We start from the raw sequence: 20,853 nt of genomic DNA on the forward strand, positions 1-20,853 counted from the left end.
CTGAGTAAAGGCTTTGTCATGGTCATCATGTTTCTATCAACAATAAGCTCACTTACATTGAAATCTATGATGACACCAATAATAAAGTCTATCTTTCCACAGACTTTTCCTAGTCTCTGCATTCACAGAATTTATCTCTGTATACTTTTCAGACATATGAGCAGAAATTATTGCTCAAAACATCTCCACATTAATATAGTTTATTCAACATGTTTTCATTGACAGAAAATATGAGGTAAACAACCACTGAAGGCACTACCTTATTTACTGTATTCATCAAGTTGATCTCTAGGGCAAATTATTTTAACTCCTGAGGACAGACACACATCTGTCAACAGGCCGCACCATGTTTATGTTCCAATTGGCTAGAAACACACTGATGTTTAATGAAGTCTGAGTTGCCACAAAAGGCATTTCCATAGTCACTGCACTAGTAGGGTTTTCTTTTTTTTTTTTTGAGACTGAGTTTCGCTCTGTCACCCAGGCTGGAGTACAGTGGCGTGGTCTCAGCTCACTGCAAGCTCTGCCTCCTGGGTTCACACCATTCTCCTGCCTCAGCCTCCCTAGTAGCTGGGACTACAGGCACCCGCCACCATGCCTGGCTAATTTTTTGTATTTTTAGTGGAGATGGGGTTTCACTGTGTTAGCCAGGATGGTCTTGATCTCCTGACCTCGTGATCCACCTGCCTCGGCCTCCCAAAGTGCTGGGATTACAGGCATGGGCCACCGTGCCTGGCCTCACTGCACTAGTAGGGTTTTCATTCTGTATGAGTTCACTTGTAAGGAAGGAGCTGTGACTCTTCATTACAGGAGTTTTCAACTTGACTGTTTCTACCCATTTCTCTTGTGTGCATTTTCTTATGTTTGACAAGGTTTGATAAGTGGGAGAAGGCTTTCTCACAATCACTGCATCCATACGGCCTCTCTCCTGTATGCGTTCTTTGATGTACATTGAGTACTGACTTTGTGGTGAAAGCTTTTCCACATTCATTGCACTCATAAGGTTTCTCTCCTGTGTGAATTCTCTGATGGGTAATGAGACCATATTTGTGTGAATAGGATTTTCCACACTCAGTACATACAAAGGGAGTCTTTCCTGTATGACATCTCTCATGTTGTATGAGGCATATTTTCTGGCTGAAGGCTTTACCACATTCATTGCATTCATAGGGTTTTTCTCCTGTATGAGTTCGCTGATGTATAATAAGAGTGCGCTTTGTGGTGAAGCCTTTACCACATTCATTGCATATGTAAGATTTCTCTCCTGTATGAGTTCGCTGATGTATAATGAGAGTGCGTTTGACAGTGAAGCCTTTTCCACATTCGCTGCATATGTAAGATTTTTCTCCTGTATGGGAGCGCTGATGTACAATGAGATTGCTCTTCACGGTAAAGCCTTTTCCACATTCACTGCATATATAGGGTTTCTCTCCAGTATGAGTTCGCTGATGTACAACAAGATAGCGTTTCATGGTGAAGCCTTTTCCACATTCACTGCATATATAGGGTTTCTCCCCTGTATGAGTTCGCTGATGTACAATGAGATTGCTCTTCACAGTGAAACCTTTTCCACATTCATTGCACACATAAGGTTTCTCTCCACTATGAGTTCGCTGATGAGCAATTAGATAGCGCTTCATTGTAAAGCCCTTTCCACACTCACTGCACATATAGGATTTCTCTTCTGTATGGGTTTGTTGATGTGCAATGAGACTACTCTTCACAGTATAGCCTTTTCCATATTCATTGGGTATACAGATTTTGTCTCTTGTATTAGTTTTCAGATGCTTAGTGAACAGGACACTTCTGGATAATTTCTCACATTGACCACTTCCAGGATTTTCTGGTATATGAATGTTCTCATGGTAAATGAGCTGAGACTTCCTAAGGAAGGTTTGCTCACATTCAATACATGCATGGGGTTTCTCAATTTTCTGAGTCCTCTGATGCTTAAAGACTTGGAATTTAGTATGGATGCATTTTGCATTTTCAGAAAATCTAGTTTTAGCATGCATACATTCGTGCTTAAGCGTTTTCTCACCTCCAATAAACTCAACAGGGTTATTTATTCCATGTCTTCTCTTCTGGTTTATTAAACTTAAACTTGATTTCAAATTTTTTCTGTACAAGTCAAATGTATCATGATTTTGCACTATAGGAAAATGTGTCTTGCTGAGATGTACAGTATTTCTAAGTGTATTCTGTCCATTGCGTTGCTGCACGCTCTTCAGAAGTCTTTGGTTTGGAGAGTGCTCTTGCAGAAGACTGTCAACTTTCCCGATTCCTAAGAAAGAACAGAGTAACAAATTCTTCCATGAGAATTGTATGAGATAAAAATGCTTATGAGGCCAGGCATGGTGGCTCATGCCTGCAATCCCAGCACTTTGGGAGGCTGAGGCGGGCGGATCACGAGGTTAGGAGTTTGAGACCAGCCTGACCAATGTGGTGAAACCCCATCTCTACTAAAAACACAAAATTAGCTGGGCATGGTGGCAGCTACTCAGGAAGCTAAGGCAAGAGAATCGCTTGATCCCACGAAGCCGAGGTTGCAGCGAGCCGAGATTGCCCCATTGCACTCCAGCCGGTGGGGGGACAGAGCGAGACTCAGTCTCAAAAAAAAAAAAAAAAAAAAAATGCTTATGAGATGATTTGCTGGGGGCTGGCTCTTTATTGTCAACTCCATGATCCCAGTATAAAAGGAAATTATGAAGATATAAGCTGAAATAAGTAAGAATCAGATCCAAGAAAAGACAAAAAGTCTTTAAAGCCATAACAACATTAAAAAAGTTATCAGATGGGGAGATGAATATATGGTGGAGTTGCTTAGGTAGCCTCAGATACTTCACATCTGTGACACCTTTCCTTAATGACTACAATAAGACTCCTATAGCCACTGTCCTTGCTGGTTCTCACTTACCTGGACAATTTTTATTCTGGATTTTAGCAACTGTTATCCATGGTTCTTGTCCATGCGCCAACTTGGAGAGTACATCTGGTTTGCTAGTTTGATACCCTGTTCATGAGGAAAGACAAACACAAACATACTGAACTGGAGTCCAGTATGTCAAGATGGGAAAATAATACATGAGATAAAGAAAACAATTTCAAAGTAAGCATTCTCTCTTAGAAGAGATTATACCACTTTGGGGTCAGAGAGGGGACTGAAAATGTAACTCTTCCAAACACCACAGTGACTGTAAAGCTTTGATTAGGTGAGCATAGGACAGTGTCTGGGCATTGTAGGCACCTCTAGGTGACACAGGGGAACTATTCTTACCCAGTGATACTAGGTGGTTATAGTTCTCCACCATCACATCCCGGTACAGGTTCTTCTGAGCAGTGTCCAGGAGCTGCCACTCCTCCCAGCTGAATTCCACAGCCACGTCCTCCAGGGTCAGTGATTCCTGTAATTACAAAGTCCTATTTAATATGATATAAACTCCTATTGTTAATATAGAAGGATATATATTTTTTAAATTTCACAATACAGCCTGCATCTATATTCCTTTCTCAAATATACTTTGGTAGGAGCAAAATCCTCCATCTATACATATTAGCACCTATTTCTAAATATTAAACATAGGCAAATGACATCAGGACAAATAAAACATCCCTACATTACTAATGACTTCACGGCCAATATAAGGATCTGTCATGAATAGACTCCACATCTTGAATTCAAAAAATAGTGCTTTTAAATAAATGTAAGAGAAAAGAGGAAACTATATAACTATAAAGCACAAAAGGCCCTTAAAGTTGATTAGATTTTATTTTTTAATTTTTAAAGAGACAGGGTCTTGCTCTGTAGCCCCAAATGCAGTGCAGTGTCACGGTAATAGCTCAATGAAACCTTGAACTCCTAGGCTCAAGCGACCTTCCGACCTCAGCCTCTCAAGCAATTAGGACTACAGGTGGATGCTACTACCAATTTTTGTAGACAGGGTCTTGTTATGTTGACCAGGCTGGTCTTGAAGTCCTGGCCTCAAGTGATCCTCCTGCCTCGGCCTTCCAAAGTGCTGGGATTACAGGTGTGCGCCACTGTGCCCAGCAAAAAAAAACTTCTAACAGAAAAACATATGTACATATGTGTAATAATTGACAGATTAACAGCATATTAGATACTCTGAAGATTATTGGTGAATTGGAATATATAACTGTGGAAATGGCAGAAAATGCAGTACAGAGAAAAAGAGATAAATCATAACAAATAAGTTAATAAATATGAAATACTGAGTTGCAAGACCCAATGTATGCCCACTTATGGTTTCTAAAAGGGAAAACAGTGTAATAGAGAAGCAATATCTATTAATAAATATCTAAAACCTAAAATATTTCAGGACTAAATACCTCAAATCTCAAATTCAGAAATCCCAACAAGTTCAGAGCAGGAAGTCACAACTGGTGTGACACATCAGACTGAAACCACCATACATCAAATGCAAAGGGAAAACTATAGAATCATCAAGAGACAAAAGACAGATTACCTACAAAGAAATAACAAAATATACTGATGGCTGACATTTCAATAATAGAATCCAGAAACGTATGGAATACAATCTTCAAAGTCCTGATTCTTGCAACAAAAAAGGCCAATTTTGGACGGCCATTTAGGATTAAAACACATGGCTAGCAGATGACTTGCTGTCTTACAACTGTGATATCAAGGACCTCTTTGTCAACTAAACTGTCATTCTCCTGCTTCACAATAACTTTTCAGAGAACTACAAAGTGTAAAGTAGAGGTAACTAAGATCCAAGGAAATACTGATAAGAGAATCTATCCTATATTACTGTGTGGGATGCTGCATAGTCAAGAAAGTAGACTCATGAGAGAGCACAACTGCTCAAGCCTGGTCAGCTTATCTCATTCCAAAATCTTTATGTGAGATGTCTATTGACTGGGTAAGTATAAAGTTAAATTTCTACCTCACTCCACTGTCCAAAAGAATTTATTACTGAGTGGAAATCTTGCAGGCCAACTCTTAAGGTGGCCTCTGATAATCTCATTCTCTAGCTGCAGTGACTTCTGACATCAATTACCTGGGTTAGGCCAAACTTCCCAGGTTAAAAGCACAATCCTCCACAAGACTGCCCTCACTTCAGACACAAGCTGCAAGCTTAAGGCTACACAGACCACCCTCAACTCCAATGAGCTGGCTACAAATGTGTGGAGCTACCATGACTCTCTCAGGTTTAATAATTTGATAGAACAACTCAGAGAACCCAAGAAAGTCCTATGTTTACAATTAGCACTTTATTATTGCAAAATGACACAAATCAGAATCAGCTAAAGGAAAATATGCACAGGGTGAGGTCTGGGAAGGTTCCAAACATAAAGCTGCTGACTGTCCTCTCCTCATGGAGTCCTGGGTGGCATTACATCTTCCTGACTACATCATGTAACAATATTCAAGAGTACTTGCCAACCAGTGAGGCGCACCCAAACTTTGATGTCGAGATTTTATTGAGACTTCATTATGTAGGCACAGTTTATTGAAGCATTGTCCATGTAGCTGAGTTCCGTCTCCAGTTCCCTCCCCTTCCTGACTGGTATTACATGGCTCAAAGCCACAACTCTTTAATCACATAGTGCTCTTTTTGGCATGGGCAGCCCCTATCCAGAGTCATGTCACTGCCATAAATTATCTAGGGACCCACTATGAGTCACCACTGTACATATAAACTATTAAATATGAGTGGCCCACTATGAATGACACAGACACTAACTTGGGTAATTACAAGGGTTTAGAGGTTACCTCCCAGGAACGAAAACAAAGGCTAGCCAAATTCTTTATTACACTCTAGGTGATTCCTGCCCTTGTGCAGTACCATCCTCCTGAGTATCAAATGGCCTAAAAGCTTGTTTCTAAAGAAAAGAATACAGCAAAAGTGACGAGATGCCGCTTTAAGATTACACTCTTTATGACTTGCATCTTGCTAGCAGAAGCTGTCATTTTCTAGCTTTGATTAAACAATTTGGCACATAGGAGAGGTGCATGTGGCAAAAAACTAAAGGTGGGCTTAGACAAACAGACAGGTAGAAACTGAGGACCCCAACAAAACTGCCTCATTTCTCATTCTGGAAATGAATCCTCCCAACAACCACATAAGTGAGCTTAGAAGCGCATCTTTTCCCATTTTAGCCTTCAGATCAGATTCCAACCCAGCTAACACCTTGATTATAACCGCATGAGAGACTGTGAACCAAAGTAGCCAGCTAAGCCTTGCTTTTATTCCTGAGCCACAGAAAAGTGTGAGATTTTTTTTTTTAAGTGTTGTTTCAAGTCACTACATTTTGGAGTAATTTGTTAGCTACTAACAGGCAATGAATATAAGATATAAACTTAAGAAGAACTTATGAGGCCAGAAGTCGGGCACATATCTGTAATCCCAGTAATTCCAGAGGACAGTTTGAGCCCAGGAGTTTGAGACCAACCTGGGCAACATAGTGAGACCCTGTCTCTACTCTCAACAAAGAACAAAAAATTAGCTGGGTGTGGTAGTGGATGCCTGTGGTCCCAGCTATTCAGGAAGCTAAGGCAGGCAGATAGTACTTGAACCCAGGAGGTTGAGGCTGCAGTGAGCCATGATTGTGCTGCTGCACTCCATCCTGGGGAAGAGAGCGAGTCCCTGTCTCAAATAGAGAAAAAAAAAAGGAATAAAAACATGTTGATGATATAAGTAAAAAGCTTTAAAAAAAAAAATGGCTCCTGCATGGGAAAAAATATTTTGAACAAGCTAAAAGAGAAGTAAGACTCTAGAAAAATATTTGCAACATATAAAAGAATCAATATCCAGTCAAGATAAACAATTATAAATCAGTAAGACCACAAAAAAATTAAATGAGCAAAGACTAAAGACACTTTATCACAGAATAAATAATCCAAAGAAACAACAAAGAGATGAGAAGGATCTGAACCTCACTGGTGAAACAAGGCAAAATAATACTGGATCATCTAGATCATGGAAAATACACAATTTGATAACATAGTAAGTGTTGGCAAGATTTGCAGCACTGAATGTTCTTTTTGTGCAGTGTTTTCCAACACTAACAACCAATTCTCCAATTATCTAAACATCAACTAGATGTCCAACAATTCAATTCAATTCTGACACTATCTGTGTCAGAATCCACAGATTTAAGGGTTCAATCCCACAAGACTGCCCCCTCTTGAGCTCCTCTGCCCGGCTGCCCCACTGTCTGGGAAGTGAGGAGCGCCTCTGCCCAGCCGCCCCATGCCCCCACCACCGCGGCCACCACCACCTTCTGGGAAGTGAGGAGCCACTCTGCCTGGCCCCCTGCACTGCCTGGGAAGTGAGGAGCGCCTTTGTCTGGCTGCTGTGCGACCCTCCAAGTGTGAAGTGACAGCCTGTGTGTTTTTTCTGCCCTCCCCAAGTTTGCATTTGACATTAAAGTTTACTTTTCAGTTAAAAGTTTTAAATTGGAGAATATATATTTAAAATAAATAAATAAATAAATAAATAAACTGCCTCCTCTTAAGATGCCAGTCACCAGTCCTGGGCTACCAGTTTCTGACTAACTGGCTATAAATTTGGGGTTCCCACAAACCCCTCCTCAGGTCTGATAATTTACTAGAACAGCTCATAGAAGTCAAGAAATACTTTACTTATGGTACCTAGTTAATAATAAAGGATATAACTCAGGAACAGCCAGATTGAAGAAATGCATAGGGCGAGATATAGAAGAGGGCATCCAAGCTTCCATTCCCCTCTGGGTGTGGCATCCTCCCAGCACCCTGATATGTTCACCAACCTGAAGCTTGTTCAAGAGTTCAAAAAATTAGCTGGGCATGGTGGCGGGTATCTATAGTCCCAGCTACTCGGGAGGTTGAGGCAGGAGAATGGCGCGAACCCAGGGGCGGAGCTTGCAGTGAGCCGAGATCGCGCCACTGCACTCCAGCCTGGGTGACAGAGTCAGACACGGTCTATTTAAAAAAAAAAAAAAAAAACTCGCAGCCTGGGCGACAGAGCAAAACTCTGTCTCAAAAAAATAGTTATAACAAATAAAACTCTTTCTTTTTCTTTGAGACGGAGTCTGACTCTCTCACCCAGGCTGGAGTGCAGTGGCGCGATCTCAGCTCACTGCAACCTCCACCTCCCGGGTTCAAGGGATTCTCTTGCCTCAGCCTCCCGAGTAGCTGTGACTACAGGCGTATGCCACCACGCCCAGCTAATTTTTGTATTTTTAGTAGCGACAGGGTTGTTGGCCAGGATGGTCTCAATGTCTTGACCTCATGATCCGCCCAGGATTACAGGCGCGAGCCACCAAGCCCGGCCTGTTCAAGAGTTTTTATAGAACTTACTCTCCAGTCCATTCTTCCTTTCAGTTCCAATCCTCTAATTGCTTAGTCTTTCTGGGGACCAGTCTCATCCTGACACTATCTAGCGGTCTCATAATTAGTCACCTTATGAGCAGAAACTCAGGTGTATCACAGGGGCTCCTTATGAATAACAAAAGACACACCTATTCCTCAGGAAGAAATTCCAAGGGTTTTAAGCATACTGTGCCATGAACTGGGAGCAATGACCAAATATACTTCTTATCCATGTCACTTTCTATATACCAGACTGTGAAAAATAAATATACATTTGGTCTCTGCCCTCCAAATCTTTGGAATTGCTTAAGTGTCTTTTATATATGCTATTGAGATTACTGGTGCCTGGGGCTCTTCCATGGCCTCAGGAAGGGAGCTGGTTGCCAGGTGAACCAACCTTGTGATAGACAGTTGGAACTTTCAGTCCCACCTCTCCAACCAACCCCTGACCTCTGTGGAAGGGAGAGGTGATGGAAATTGAGCTTACCACCAATAGTTAATGAATTAATAAATTATGCCTATGTAATGAATCCACCATAACAATAAAAGATTGAGGTTGAGAGCTTCCAGGCTGCTGAACATATGGCAGTCCTGGGAGGGCAGAACACCCAGAGAGGGCATGGAAGCTCTGTGGCCCTTCCCCATTATCTGGACCTATGCATCTTTTCCAACTGGCTGTTCCTGAGTTGTACCCTTTCATAATAACCCAGTAATCTAGTAAATAAACTGTCTTCCTGCATTTTTTGAGCCTTCTGGCAGATGAATAGATCTGAGAAGGGGGTTGTGAGGACATCCAATTGGTAGCCAAGTCGAATAGAAGTTGTGAGTAACCTGGGGACCCAGCACTTTTCAGGGGGGCAGTCTTGTGGGACTGAGCCCTCAACCTGTGGGGTCTGTCCTAAGTCCAGGCAATTAGTGTCAGAATTGAGTAAATTTTAGAATATCTAATAGGCATGGAGAATTGAATTGATGTGTGGGAAAAACCCCACATATCTGGTGTCAGAAACACTGTCTGAGGATAGAGAGTAAAACTGTTGTTCCTGCACATAGATACTCTTCTAAATGCTTTATATAGATTAACTCATTTTATGTCCTAACTTACTACATAGGTGCCATATCATTATCCCTCTTACAGATGAGAAAACTGGGTACATATGCTAAATGAAGTATGCGAGGTCACACAGCTGGCAACTGGCTCCAGAGTCAACACTTTTGACCATATGCCACACTAACCATAAAGTGGAATGTACATTTTGACAGCAACTGAAAGTATGCATTAAAATAAAAAATGACTACATCCTATAATTGATTTATCTGTAAATACTGATATAATTTCACAAAATTATCCTCAAGTAATACTGATATAATTTCATAAAAAAAGCCACTAACACGACCATGTAAAACCTTGTTCATAGTCATGTGGTTTATAATAACATGCCTAAAAAAAAAAAAAAAAAAAGGGGGGCACAGTGGCTTATGCCTGTAATCCCAGCACTTTGGGAGGCCAAGGCGGGCAGATCATGAGGTCAGGAGATCAAGACCATCCTAGCTAACACAGTGAAACTCCGTCTCTACTAAAAATACAAAAAATTAGCCAGGTGTGGTGGCAGGCGCCCGTAGTTCCAACTACTTGGGAAGCTGAGGCAGGCGAATTGTGTGAACCTGGGAGGCGGAGCTTGCAGTGAACCAAGACTACGCCACTGCACTCCAGCCTGGGCAACAGAGCAAGACTCCATCTCAAAATAAATAAATTATTTAATTAATTAAAAAAAAAAAAAAGTTGGTTGGCAGGCATCAGCGTGCAAAAAATGCCAATATACCAAAAATGGTCTGGAGTGTGTACATTAAAATGACAACCATAGTTCCTTCTTAAGAGGTGATTCATGTATCATTGTAATGGTCGAAAGTTGAACTACCAAGAAAGCATGCATTCTTTCATATTGAGTCTACTTTTTTTTCCTTCTTTTTGAGACAGGGTCTTACTTTGTCACCTAGGTTGGAGTGCAGTGGTACAAACATGGCTCACTATAGCCTCATCCTCCTGAGCTCTAGCAATTCTCCCACCTCAGCCTCCCAAGTAGCTGGGACTACAGGTGTGCACCACCACACCCAGCTAATTTTTGTATTTTTTGTAGAGACGGGGTTTTACCATGTTGCCCAGGCTGATCTTGAACTCCTGAGCTCAAGCAATCCAGAATCTACTTCTTAAGGCAGAATGAACCCCCACCTCTACTCCCAAAAGCAATCTAAGTTAATTTCTCCCTAGAACAAAATTATTCCAGTATATACTTCCTTAAATTCAACTGACATTTTCAGGCCACCATAAATCTATCAAAAAATCAAAGGGAAAATATAACAAACCAAAAATCACCTGGGTCTTGATCATTTTCTTCTGTGCTCAGAAAACAGTGGAAAACATGGACTATACGTCTTTGTCTCTTCTGCATTTGCCATGAAGTTTTCCTAGTCAGAAATATTAGTGTCCACTTAAAGTTGTCCCCGGAAATTATGATATCCAAGGCCAGCAACCTCCCTCTTCTTCCTTCATTGCTTCACTTGAGTTATCTTGCTTCTGGGAGCCAGGACCTAAGGACTGATAAACAAAATGGCTGTAAGTGTACATTCACCCTGGGTCTGGTCGTGGTCACTGCTGCTCTGCACTTACCTTAAATAAAAGACCCTAATATTTCTAACAGTTCCTTTATTTGGTGCCTCAGAGGTTTTCATGGTTCTAAATGTGTGAAAGCTATGCCTTTCTTTTGTGAAGCAGAAGTGGCATGACTATTATAGAGAAGGTGGGAAAGCAGAACTGGCACAGTACAATGCCTTAGAGGCAGGTGAATTCCCAGACAGATCAATTTTAGGAAAGAGAACACATGGAAGGCTCCAAGAATGTCTTTAAAAAGCATGTGTGTCCATGTACTGGTTCAAAAGTCTCTATAAGCTCTATGGGTATACATACCTCATGTCAAGACCAATGTACTAAGCAAATCGTAAGAACTGTCTCATTTTCACATTATGCGCTAAAGGATTAACTTTACCCAAGAGAGGTTTGTCCTTTGCCCACAGTTTCTATGAGGCAAACTCTAAGACTTTGGAATATGCTGCTTGATAAAACTGTCTTTGGTTATCAGGGCAATTTGAGTCATGCGAAATTGTCTATCCTAATAATGTGATTTACTATGGGAGGCCTTGGACCACGTGGTATTAGTTTGATATATGGAGGAGCTGGAGATTGAAGTCAGCCACATAGGCAGTCAATTGTGTGTATGTTAACTGATACCCAATAAAAATTCTGGACACCTGTAGGGAAAAGAAAGCGAGATCAGACTGTTACTATGTCTGTGTAGAAAGAAGTAGACATAAGAGACTCCATTTTGTTCTGTACTAAGAAAAATTCTTCTGCCTTGAGATGCTGTTAATCTGTAACCCTAGCCCCAACCCTGTGCTCACAGAGACATGTGCTGTGTTGACTCAAGGTTTAATGGATTTAGGGCTATGCAGGTTGTGCTTTGTTTAAAAAGTGCTTGAGGCCGGGCGCGGTGGCTCAAGCCTGTAATCCCAGCACTTTGGGAGGCCGAGGCGGGTGGATCACGAGGTCAGGAGATCGAGACCATCCTGGCTAACATGGTGTAACCCCGTCTCTACTAAAAATACAAAAAACTAGCCGGGCGTGGTGGCGGGCGACTGTAGTCCCAGCTACTCGGAGGCTGAGGCAGGAGAATGGCGTGAACCTGGGAGGCGGAGCTTGCAGTGAGCCGAGATCGCGCCACTGCACTCCAGCCTGGGTGACACAGCGCGAGACTCCGTCTCAAAAAAAAAAAAAAAAAAAAAAAAATGTGCTTGAAGGCAGTATGCTAGTTTAAAATCATATCCAGCCAAAAAGAATGAGAGAGGATTAGACAATTCAACAATGGAAGGCCGCAGGGACCTATGCCTAGGAAAGCCAGGTATTGTCCAAGGTTTCTCCCCACTGAGACAGCCTAAGATGTGGCCTCATGGGAAGGGAAAGACCTGACCATCCCCCAGCCCGACACCCATAAAGGAACTGTGCTGAGGAGGATTAGTGAAAGAGGAAGTCCTCTTTGCAGTTGAGATAAGAGGAAGGCATCTGTCTCCTGCACGTCCCTCTGCAATGGAATGTCTCCGTGTAAAACCCGATTGTTATGTTCTATTTACTAAGATAGGAGAAAACCGCCTTAGGGCTGGAGGTGAGACGAGCTAGTGTCAATGCTGCTGTTTTATGTATGTGCACATCAAAGTATAGCACCTTTTCTTAACCTTGTTTATGACACAGAGACATTTGTTCACATGTTTTCCTGCTGACCCTCTCCCCACCATTACCCTATTGTCGTGCCACTTGCCCCTCTCCGAGATGGTAGAGATAATCATCAATAAATACTGAGGGAACTCAGAGACCACTGCCGGTGCAGTGCGGTTCCTCCATATGCTGAGCGCGGGTCCCCGGGGCCCACTTTTCTTTCTCTATACTTTGTCTCTGTGTCTCTTTCTTTTCTCAGTCTCTCGTCCCACCTGACGAGAAACGCCCACAGGTGTGGAGGAGCAGGCCACCCCTTCAGACACCAAGGCCTAGGTGAGTGGCAACAATGGTTACAATGGCTGGCAATAATAATATAAGGGTGTATATATAAGGATATGATAATTTAAAAACATATGAAGCAAAACAGAATGAGAGAGGATTAGACAATTCAACAATAATAACTGAAGACTGCATTACCGTACTTGCAATAATAAAGAAAACAAATAGAAACTCGGCAAGGATACTGAAAACTTGAACAACATAATCAACCAACTATACTTAACTAACATTTAACACTACACTCAACAGCAGTAAAATAAACTTTTTTTTTCAAGAGTACATGTTGTATTCTCCAGGATAAGACCATGTGCTGGAATATAAAACAAGTGTCAATATATTCTAAATATATTTTCCAACCACAACAATTTAATTAGAAATCAATGTCAGAATGAAATTTAGAAGATATCCAAATATTTGGAAATAAAATAGCACAGATCTGAATAACCATGGTTAAACAGAAAATCATGAGCCAGGCACGGTGGCTCACGCCTGTAACTCCAGCACTTTGGGAGGCTGAGATAGGTGGAACACTTGAGGCCAGGAGTCCCAGACCAGACTGGTCAACATGGTGAAACTCCAAGTCTACTAAAAATACAAAAAATTAGCCAGGCACGGTGGCGCGTGCCTGTAATCCCAGCTATTCAGGAGGCTGAGATGGAAGAATCACTTGAACCCTGGAGGTGGGAGCAGAGACGGCGCCATTGCACTCCAGCAAGGGCAAGAGCAAGACCCTGTCTCAAAAAAAAAAAAAAAAAAGAGAGGGGAAAAAGAAAATCACATGGGAAATTGGACATATTTTGAACTGATTGGAAACAGAAACACAACATAAACATTAATTAGCTGTCCCTAAAGGAGTTGTTTTTTTTTTTTTTTTTTGAGACGGAGTCTCGCTGTGTCTCCCAGGCTGGAGTGCAGTGGCGTGATCTCGGCTCACTGCAAGCTCCGCCTCCCGGGTTCACGCCATTCTCCCGCCTCAGCCTCCCAAGTAGCTGAGACTACAGGCGTCCGCCACCACGCCCGGCTAGTTTTTTGTATTTTTAGTAGAGATGGGGTTTCACCATGTTAGCCAGGATAGTCTCGATCTCCTGACCTCGTGATCCACCCGCCTCGGCCTCCCAAAGTGCTGGGATTACAGGCTTGAGCCACCGCGCCCGGCCCCTAAAGGAGTTGTTTTAAGAAAATAACTTTAAATCAGAAAAGAAAGAAAACCTGTATCAGAAAACACCCTCAAATGATTACTCATTGTCCAAACTGAGAAACTAGAAAACGAGGAGCAATTAAAACACAAAACAATTTGACTGAAAAAATAAACAGGAAAGTGGAAATCACTGAAAAAAACAAAAACAAAAACATTTTTTTGAAAAGTGTCCAACAAAGAATATGAAAAGTGACTGAAAAGATCAATAAAATTGATACTCATTAACTAGACTAATCAAGAAAAAAAGACACAAGTTACCTTGTGTCTAAAGAAAGACATAGCTTTCGGCTGGGCGCGGTGGCTCACGCCTGTAATCTCAGCACTTCGGGAGGCCAAGGCGGGCAGATCACGAGGTTGGGAGATGCAGACCATCCTGGCTAACACGCTGAAATCCCGAAACCCCGTCTCTACTAAAAATACAAAAAAAAAAAAAAAAAAATTAGTCAGGCGTGGTGGCGGGTGCCTGTAGTCCCAGCTACTCTGGAGGCTGAGGCAGGAGAATGGCGTGAACCCGGGAGGCGGAGCTTGCAGTGAGCCGAGATCGCGCCACTGCACTCCAGCCTGGGCGACAGAGCGAGACTCGTTTCAAAAATAATAATAATAATAATAAAAAAAGGCAGAGCTTTCACACATTTAGAACCTTGTTTTATTGCCCCAGGGTGTAAAAGGCTCCGAGGCACCAAATAAAGGAAGTAGAAATATCAGGGTCCTTTAAGGTAAGTGCACAGCAGCAGTGACACTCAGGAATATAACATTATCACTGCTGGCTCTACAAAACTTAAACAGCTTACGAAGTGACGTCATGAATTTTACGTCACAGATCTGTCTCCATATGAGAAGAGTGGCAATGTGGGAAGACAAAAAAGTTTTTGGTAAGGACTGCGGGGACGGACTTGAACTGGATGGAGGGAAGTCGATTTGAGCAGGGGAAAATGAAGCCTTCAAGTCTGTCCCCGCATTCAAGGTTTCAACCGATTATCAAAGGGCTCTGGACCTCCTCACACACTGACAGTCCCTACCAGGCTTCTCCGTGACTCAGCCCCATATTAAATCCAATATGAAACCCCAAACATCTAGGAAACCGAGAGGACATCTCCCCAACCCAGACATCTCTAAGGCTGAGCTCCACATTAAATTGTGACCCTGAACCAGGCCCCCGCGTTCACAGGTACAAACTTCTCACTCCAGTTCCCAATCACTGAGCCCCACAAACCAAGTGACTCACAAGGACCTCAAACCCAGACAGCGTCGGACTCGAAGCTGATTTCCTCAGACTCTTCACCGCTACAGCCAAAGGCCCAGTCATTAACGCCCCGCTTCCTCAGCGACTGCGTTCAAATACAGCCCCAACCTGGATGCTCCAGGCACCATCGGGTACACAGACCTACAGCCCCGAGTCCATGTCCAGAACACGACTCACCCGAGCCCGAACCTCTCCAGACACCACTAGCAGCGACAAAACGCCGCATCCACGTCCGAAACCGCTTCCTATTCACACACGCTCCCGCGCCGCCTCCCGGACGCTGAGCGGTGACGACGATGAAGTGAGGCGAGAACCATGGAGCCTGCCTGGCATCGCGAGTTCAGACTGCGGGCGCCGCTCTATGAGGTCACAGGGCTGCGCCCGTGGCAGCGTTTCTGACAGAAGCGGCCATAATGGCTGTGGAAATCACTCTTGGCCACCCCAGTGCCTTTCTCAATTCGTTGCGAGGGACACTCAAGAGTCGGGTGCCCAGCCAAGGCCAGCACGGCGCAGTGGCATTCTATTCAGCCGGCTGAGGAGAAAAAGATGGCGGCACCCTCTGTGCCCGTTATAGCTGAGAGTGGAGCCTTAGCTGGAGCACCATGGGCACGACCATCTTAGAGGAAGGCAGCAGCCATACGGCAGAGAAAATGCTTAGATCCAGGACAATTGGAAAAATAAACAAGGTTTGAAGAAACCACGGTGCTGGCCAGGAAGCGGTCACAGAATTGCCAACACCAGTGGTCACTGGAAGTGTTAGATTTGGGGATAGGACGGGGGTTGTGCACTGGGTAAGGCTTTTGTAGGTTAGATTAGACACTGACTAGATGGACGAAGCCGAGAATAGGAGTGATGCTCCATTAAGTGCTAATACCCACATGGGGCTTGCTATAAAACTACTGCCAGTGGGGAAGGGGAAGAAGAGGTGAAGGTGCAACTGTGTTAGTATCTACATGTTTCCTTCCAGAAGTAAAGGAAGATGACAGTGGGGCACTTCAGAATATGAAATTATTAGAATGCGATCATCCTACTTTGCCATGTTTCCAGATTGTTTTAAAAGTAACACTTAAGAAATGTTAGTTCTATTTTTGCAGATGTTGGCGTTGTAACTGTAGAAGATTTAAGTAAATATTGCCTTGTTGGAAGGCAACCTAGAGCCAATTTAATTTTTTCGTTTTCTTTGACAGCAATTCTAAAAGTTATTTGGTGAAAAGCTGTCTTAATATTAACCACAACTTTGTAATTTACAAAAAGAAGGGAATTACAATGAGAGATGAATACTTTGGTAAATTATGGAACATCTGCTCAACTGTAAGAGTATATATCAATTTAAAAGAATATACTACAATTGTTTTATTAAAAAAGGAAGGATAACTGTATTCGTCACAGGACAAAAAATGATCTGCAGGATAGTATATATTTTATGGTCTTGTAATTGGAAGAAATCATAAACATCTTTTGGAAAATTGTGATTGGTTAAACAAGACATTTAGTTTGAATTAATATTGTTTGTGTTTATAGGTAGAGAATGCCATGTTTTTGCTTGGAAAATATTCCCAATTTGTACTTCTTAATTTTAATATCTTCGTATCATAATCATGAATATCTATATTATAAAACAGATGTTGATCTTAGAAAAAAATTAGGTATGATGATGTATAAGTTCATGGCATGATAAATGCAAAATAGGCTGTTTTCTTTCAGAAAGTATACTCATGCATTTGAAAAATTCTGGAGAATATACTAACAATATTTGACTCTTCCATACAATTATGGTGACTTAAAATTTCTTCATTGTACTTATGTTTTGTAATTTCTAGAGTGAAGGGGGCCTGCCCCTCCACACCTGTGGGTATTTCTTGCAAGGTGGAGACTGAGAAAAGAAATAAGACACAGAGACAAAGTATAGAGGAAGAAAAGTGGGCCCAGGGAACCGGCGCTCAGCATACGGAGGACCCGCACTGGAGGACCCACACGGACACTGTTCTCTGAGTTCCCTCAGTATTTATTGATCATTATCTCTACTATCTCGGTGAGGAGAATGTGGCAGGACTATAGGGTAATGGTGGGAAGAGGGTCAACAGGAAAACATGTGAGCAAAGGACTCTGCGTCATAAATAAGTTTAAGGAAAGGTGCTGTGCCTCAGTATGTATGTAGGCCAGATTTATGTTTGACTTTACATAAACATCTCAGTGCAGTAAAGAGCAGTATTGCCGCCAGCATGTCTCACCTCCAGCCATAAGGCAGGTTTCTCCTATCTCAGTAAATAGAATGTACGATCGGGTTTTACACCGAGACATTCCCTTCCCAGGGAGGAGCAGGAAACAGATGCCTTCCTCTTATCTCAACTGCAAAGAGGCCTTCCTCTTTCACTCATTCTCCTCAGCACAGACCCTTTACGGGTGTCAGGCTGAGGGATGGTCAAGTCTTTCCCTTCCCACAAGACCATATCTCAGGCTGTCTCAGTGGGGAGAAACCTTGGACAATACCCAGGCTTTCTTGGGCAGAGGTCCCTGCAGCCTTCCACAGTGCATTGTGTCCCTGGGTACTTGAGACTGGAGAATGGCGATGAGTTTTACCAAGCATACTGCCTGCAAACACATTTTTAACAAAGCACAACCTGCACAGCTCTACATCCATTAAACCTTCAGTCAACACAGTACCTTTCTGTGAGCACAGGGTTGGGGCTAGGTTTACAGATTAACAGCATCTCAAGGCAGAAGAATTTTTCTTAGTACAGAACAAAATGGAGTCTCTTATGTCTACTTCTTTCTACATAGACACAGTAATAGTCTGATCTTTCGGCCGGGCGCGGTGGCTCAAGCCTGTAATCCCAGCACTTTGGGAGGCCGAGGCGGGTGGATCACAAGGTCAGGAGATCGAGACTATCCTGGCTAACATGGTGAAACCCCGTCTCTACTAAAAATACAAAAAACTAGCCGGGCGCGGTAGCGGGCGCCTGTAGTCCCAGCTACTTGGGAGGCTGAGGCGGGAGAATGGCGTGAACCCGGGGGGCGGAGCTTGCAGTGAGCCGAGATCGCGCCACTGCACTCCAGCCTGGGAGACACAGTGAGACTCCGTCTCAAAAAAAAAAAAAAAAAAAAATAGTCTGATCTTTCTTTTCCCCACAAGTGAGGATCCCATCATGGGCTGATCACAGTCCTGTGGACCAGGTGCTAAACTTACCTACCAGAGATTAACATTCCAGATGAACGGGACTGAAATTTAATCCTGGATGGAATATGTTATAACACTCAAGAAATTATACGAACATGCAATGCTTATTCTCTAGTGTGGGGGAAAGAGAGATCAGACTGTTACTGTGTCTATGTAGAAAGAGGAAGACATAAGAAATTCCATTTTGATTTTGTATTAAGAAAAATTATTCTGCCTTGAAATGCTGTTAATCTGTAACCCTAGCCCCAACTCTGTGCTCGCAGAAAGGTGCTGTGTTGACTCAAGGTTTAATGGATTTAGGGCTGTACAGGATGTGCTTTGTTAAAAATGTGTTTGCAGGCAGTATGCTTGTAAAAGTCATCGCCATTCTCTAATCTCAAGTACCCAGGGACACAGTGCACAGCGGAAGGCCGCAGGGACCTCTGCCTAGGAAAGCCAGGTATTGTCCAAGGTTACTCCCCATGTGATAGCCTGAGATATGGCCTCGTGGGAAGGGAAAGACCTGACTGTCCCCCATCCCGACACCCATAAAGGGTCTGTGCTGAGGAGGATGAGTGAAAGAGCAAGGCCTCTTTGCAGTTGAGATCAGAGGAAGGCATCTGTTTCCTGCTCCTCCCTGGGAATGGAATGTCTCGGTGTAAAGCCTGATCGTATGTTCTACTTACTGAGATAGGAGAAAACCGCCTTATGACTGGAGGTGAGACATGCTGGCGGCAATACTGCTCTTTACTGCGCCGAGATGTTTGTGTAAAGTCAAACATAAATCTGGCCTAGGTGCACATCAAGGCATAGCACCTTTCCTTAAACTTATTTATGACACAGAGTCCTTTGTTCACGTTTTCCTGCTGACCCTCTCCCCACCATTACCCTGTTGTCCTGCCTCATCCCCCTTTCTGAGATGACAGATAGTGATCAATAAATACTGAGGGAACTCAGAGACCATTGCCGACGTGCGTCCTCTGTATGCTGAGCACCGGTCCCCTGGGCCCGCTTTTCTTTCTCTATACTTTGTCTCTGTGTCTTATTTTTCTCAGTCTCTCATCCCACCTGACGAGAAACACCCACAGGTTGTGGAGGGGCTGGCCACCCCTTCACTCACTGATCATTTCCAGGAGTGGGCTGATACGACTTTGCTGTGGCAGGTTGTGCTGACTCACGGGACAAGGAAGGTGATTCAAGGGCCTGGTTGGTGGAGCACTTTTGCCTGACTCATTGCTGTAGACAATCTGCCCTGAATCCATCCTGTTATACAGTGTGGGAGTGGTGATGGGAGCACGAATCCACAATTTAGGGCAGAGATGTTCAAATTTAAGAAGGCTCTTTTTATAAATGTAGAGTCTGAACCCCATCCCCAGAAATTCTAGCTTGGAAAGCCGGGGAGTGACTCAAGAATTTGCCTTCTTTTACAAGCTTCTCAGAGAATGCCGAGGCAGGCACCCCAAAGAAAACACTTAGAAAATTCTATAGTGTTATGGACTTACAAATATGATGGCTGTCTCCCCACAGTACACTTAGGCTTTGGTTCAAATTACATCTGCACAGAAAAGCCTTCCCTGAAAACTCTTACTAAAATAACTCTGATTACAATCTATGAACTTGCTAGGCTTTATATTTCTTCCTAGCACTTATCTGAATTTGGTTTTGTATTTATCTTACTCAGTCTCCTTCACCAGACTGTATGTCATATCAAAGCCAGCACTTTGCCTGTTTTGTTCACTGATGTGTCTCCATTGTCTAAAACATGCCTGCCATGGTGTAGAAGCTCAAGAAATATTTTCAAAAGAGTGAATTACTCAATATGGAGTCAGGGATTAAATTCTGCCACAATACTATGTGGCAAATATCTATTACTTTTATAAAGAGAACTCACCGTTTATAAACTGGATTAAATCTCATTAGATCAAGGGAAGTAACTCTGGATAGAGAAAACAGGAACCGTTTCTAGGAAAAACTAATAATTTTTTGCCACCAGGCCTGCTCGAAATGATTAAGGAAGTTTGCATAAAAAGGAAATAACTAAAGGAAACATAACATCAGGAATGCAGAAAAAACAACAGAAAGAGTAAATATGTTATAAAATGTAATATTCTTTTAAGTTTAAAAATCGTGTTTGCTGGTTGGAAGCAAAAGTTACAATTTTACTTGATACGGTTCTCGGTGGATGTAGAGATGCTGAACGTCATTTTCTGTTAGGGATGTGTAAGTTGAGCCCATAATCATATACCACCACATACCTAATAGGAAAGCTAAAGCACACTGGCAATGCCAAGAGCTAGAAAGAGCATGGAACAAACGGAAT

General features: G+C 42.8%; 1 protein-coding gene across 2 annotated transcripts; it reads right to left on the reverse strand.

The window, feature by feature from the left end:
* Nucleotides 1–661: 661 nt before the first annotated feature.
* Nucleotides 662–15,666, reverse strand: ZNF614 (zinc finger protein 614). Of its 2 annotated transcripts, XM_021931413.2 has the most exons (6): nucleotides 15,554–15,662; nucleotides 14,392–14,543; nucleotides 10,707–10,928; nucleotides 3,278–3,404; nucleotides 2,918–3,013; nucleotides 662–2,284 (listed from the first exon to the last, which is right to left on the reverse strand). In XM_021931413.2, the coding sequence occupies exons 3-6, from the start codon at nucleotides 10,719–10,721 to the stop codon at nucleotides 774–776; spliced, it is 1,749 nt and encodes a 582-aa protein (XP_021787105.1). In that variant the 5' UTR covers nucleotides 10,722–10,928; nucleotides 14,392–14,543; nucleotides 15,554–15,662; the 3' UTR covers nucleotides 662–773. The 2 variants fall into 2 exon arrangements, with proteins under 2 accessions (XP_021787105.1, XP_003916085.1); XM_003916036.5 differs by lacking the exon at nucleotides 14,392–14,543 and having other exon boundaries at nucleotides 15,554–15,666.
* Between the last annotated feature and the right edge of the window lie 5,187 nt (nucleotides 15,667–20,853).

Source organism: Papio anubis, chromosome 20, assembly GCF_008728515.1.
Source record: "Papio anubis isolate 15944 chromosome 20, Panubis1.0, whole genome shotgun sequence".
NCBI classification, from domain to species: domain Eukaryota; kingdom Metazoa; phylum Chordata; class Mammalia; order Primates; family Cercopithecidae; genus Papio; species Papio anubis.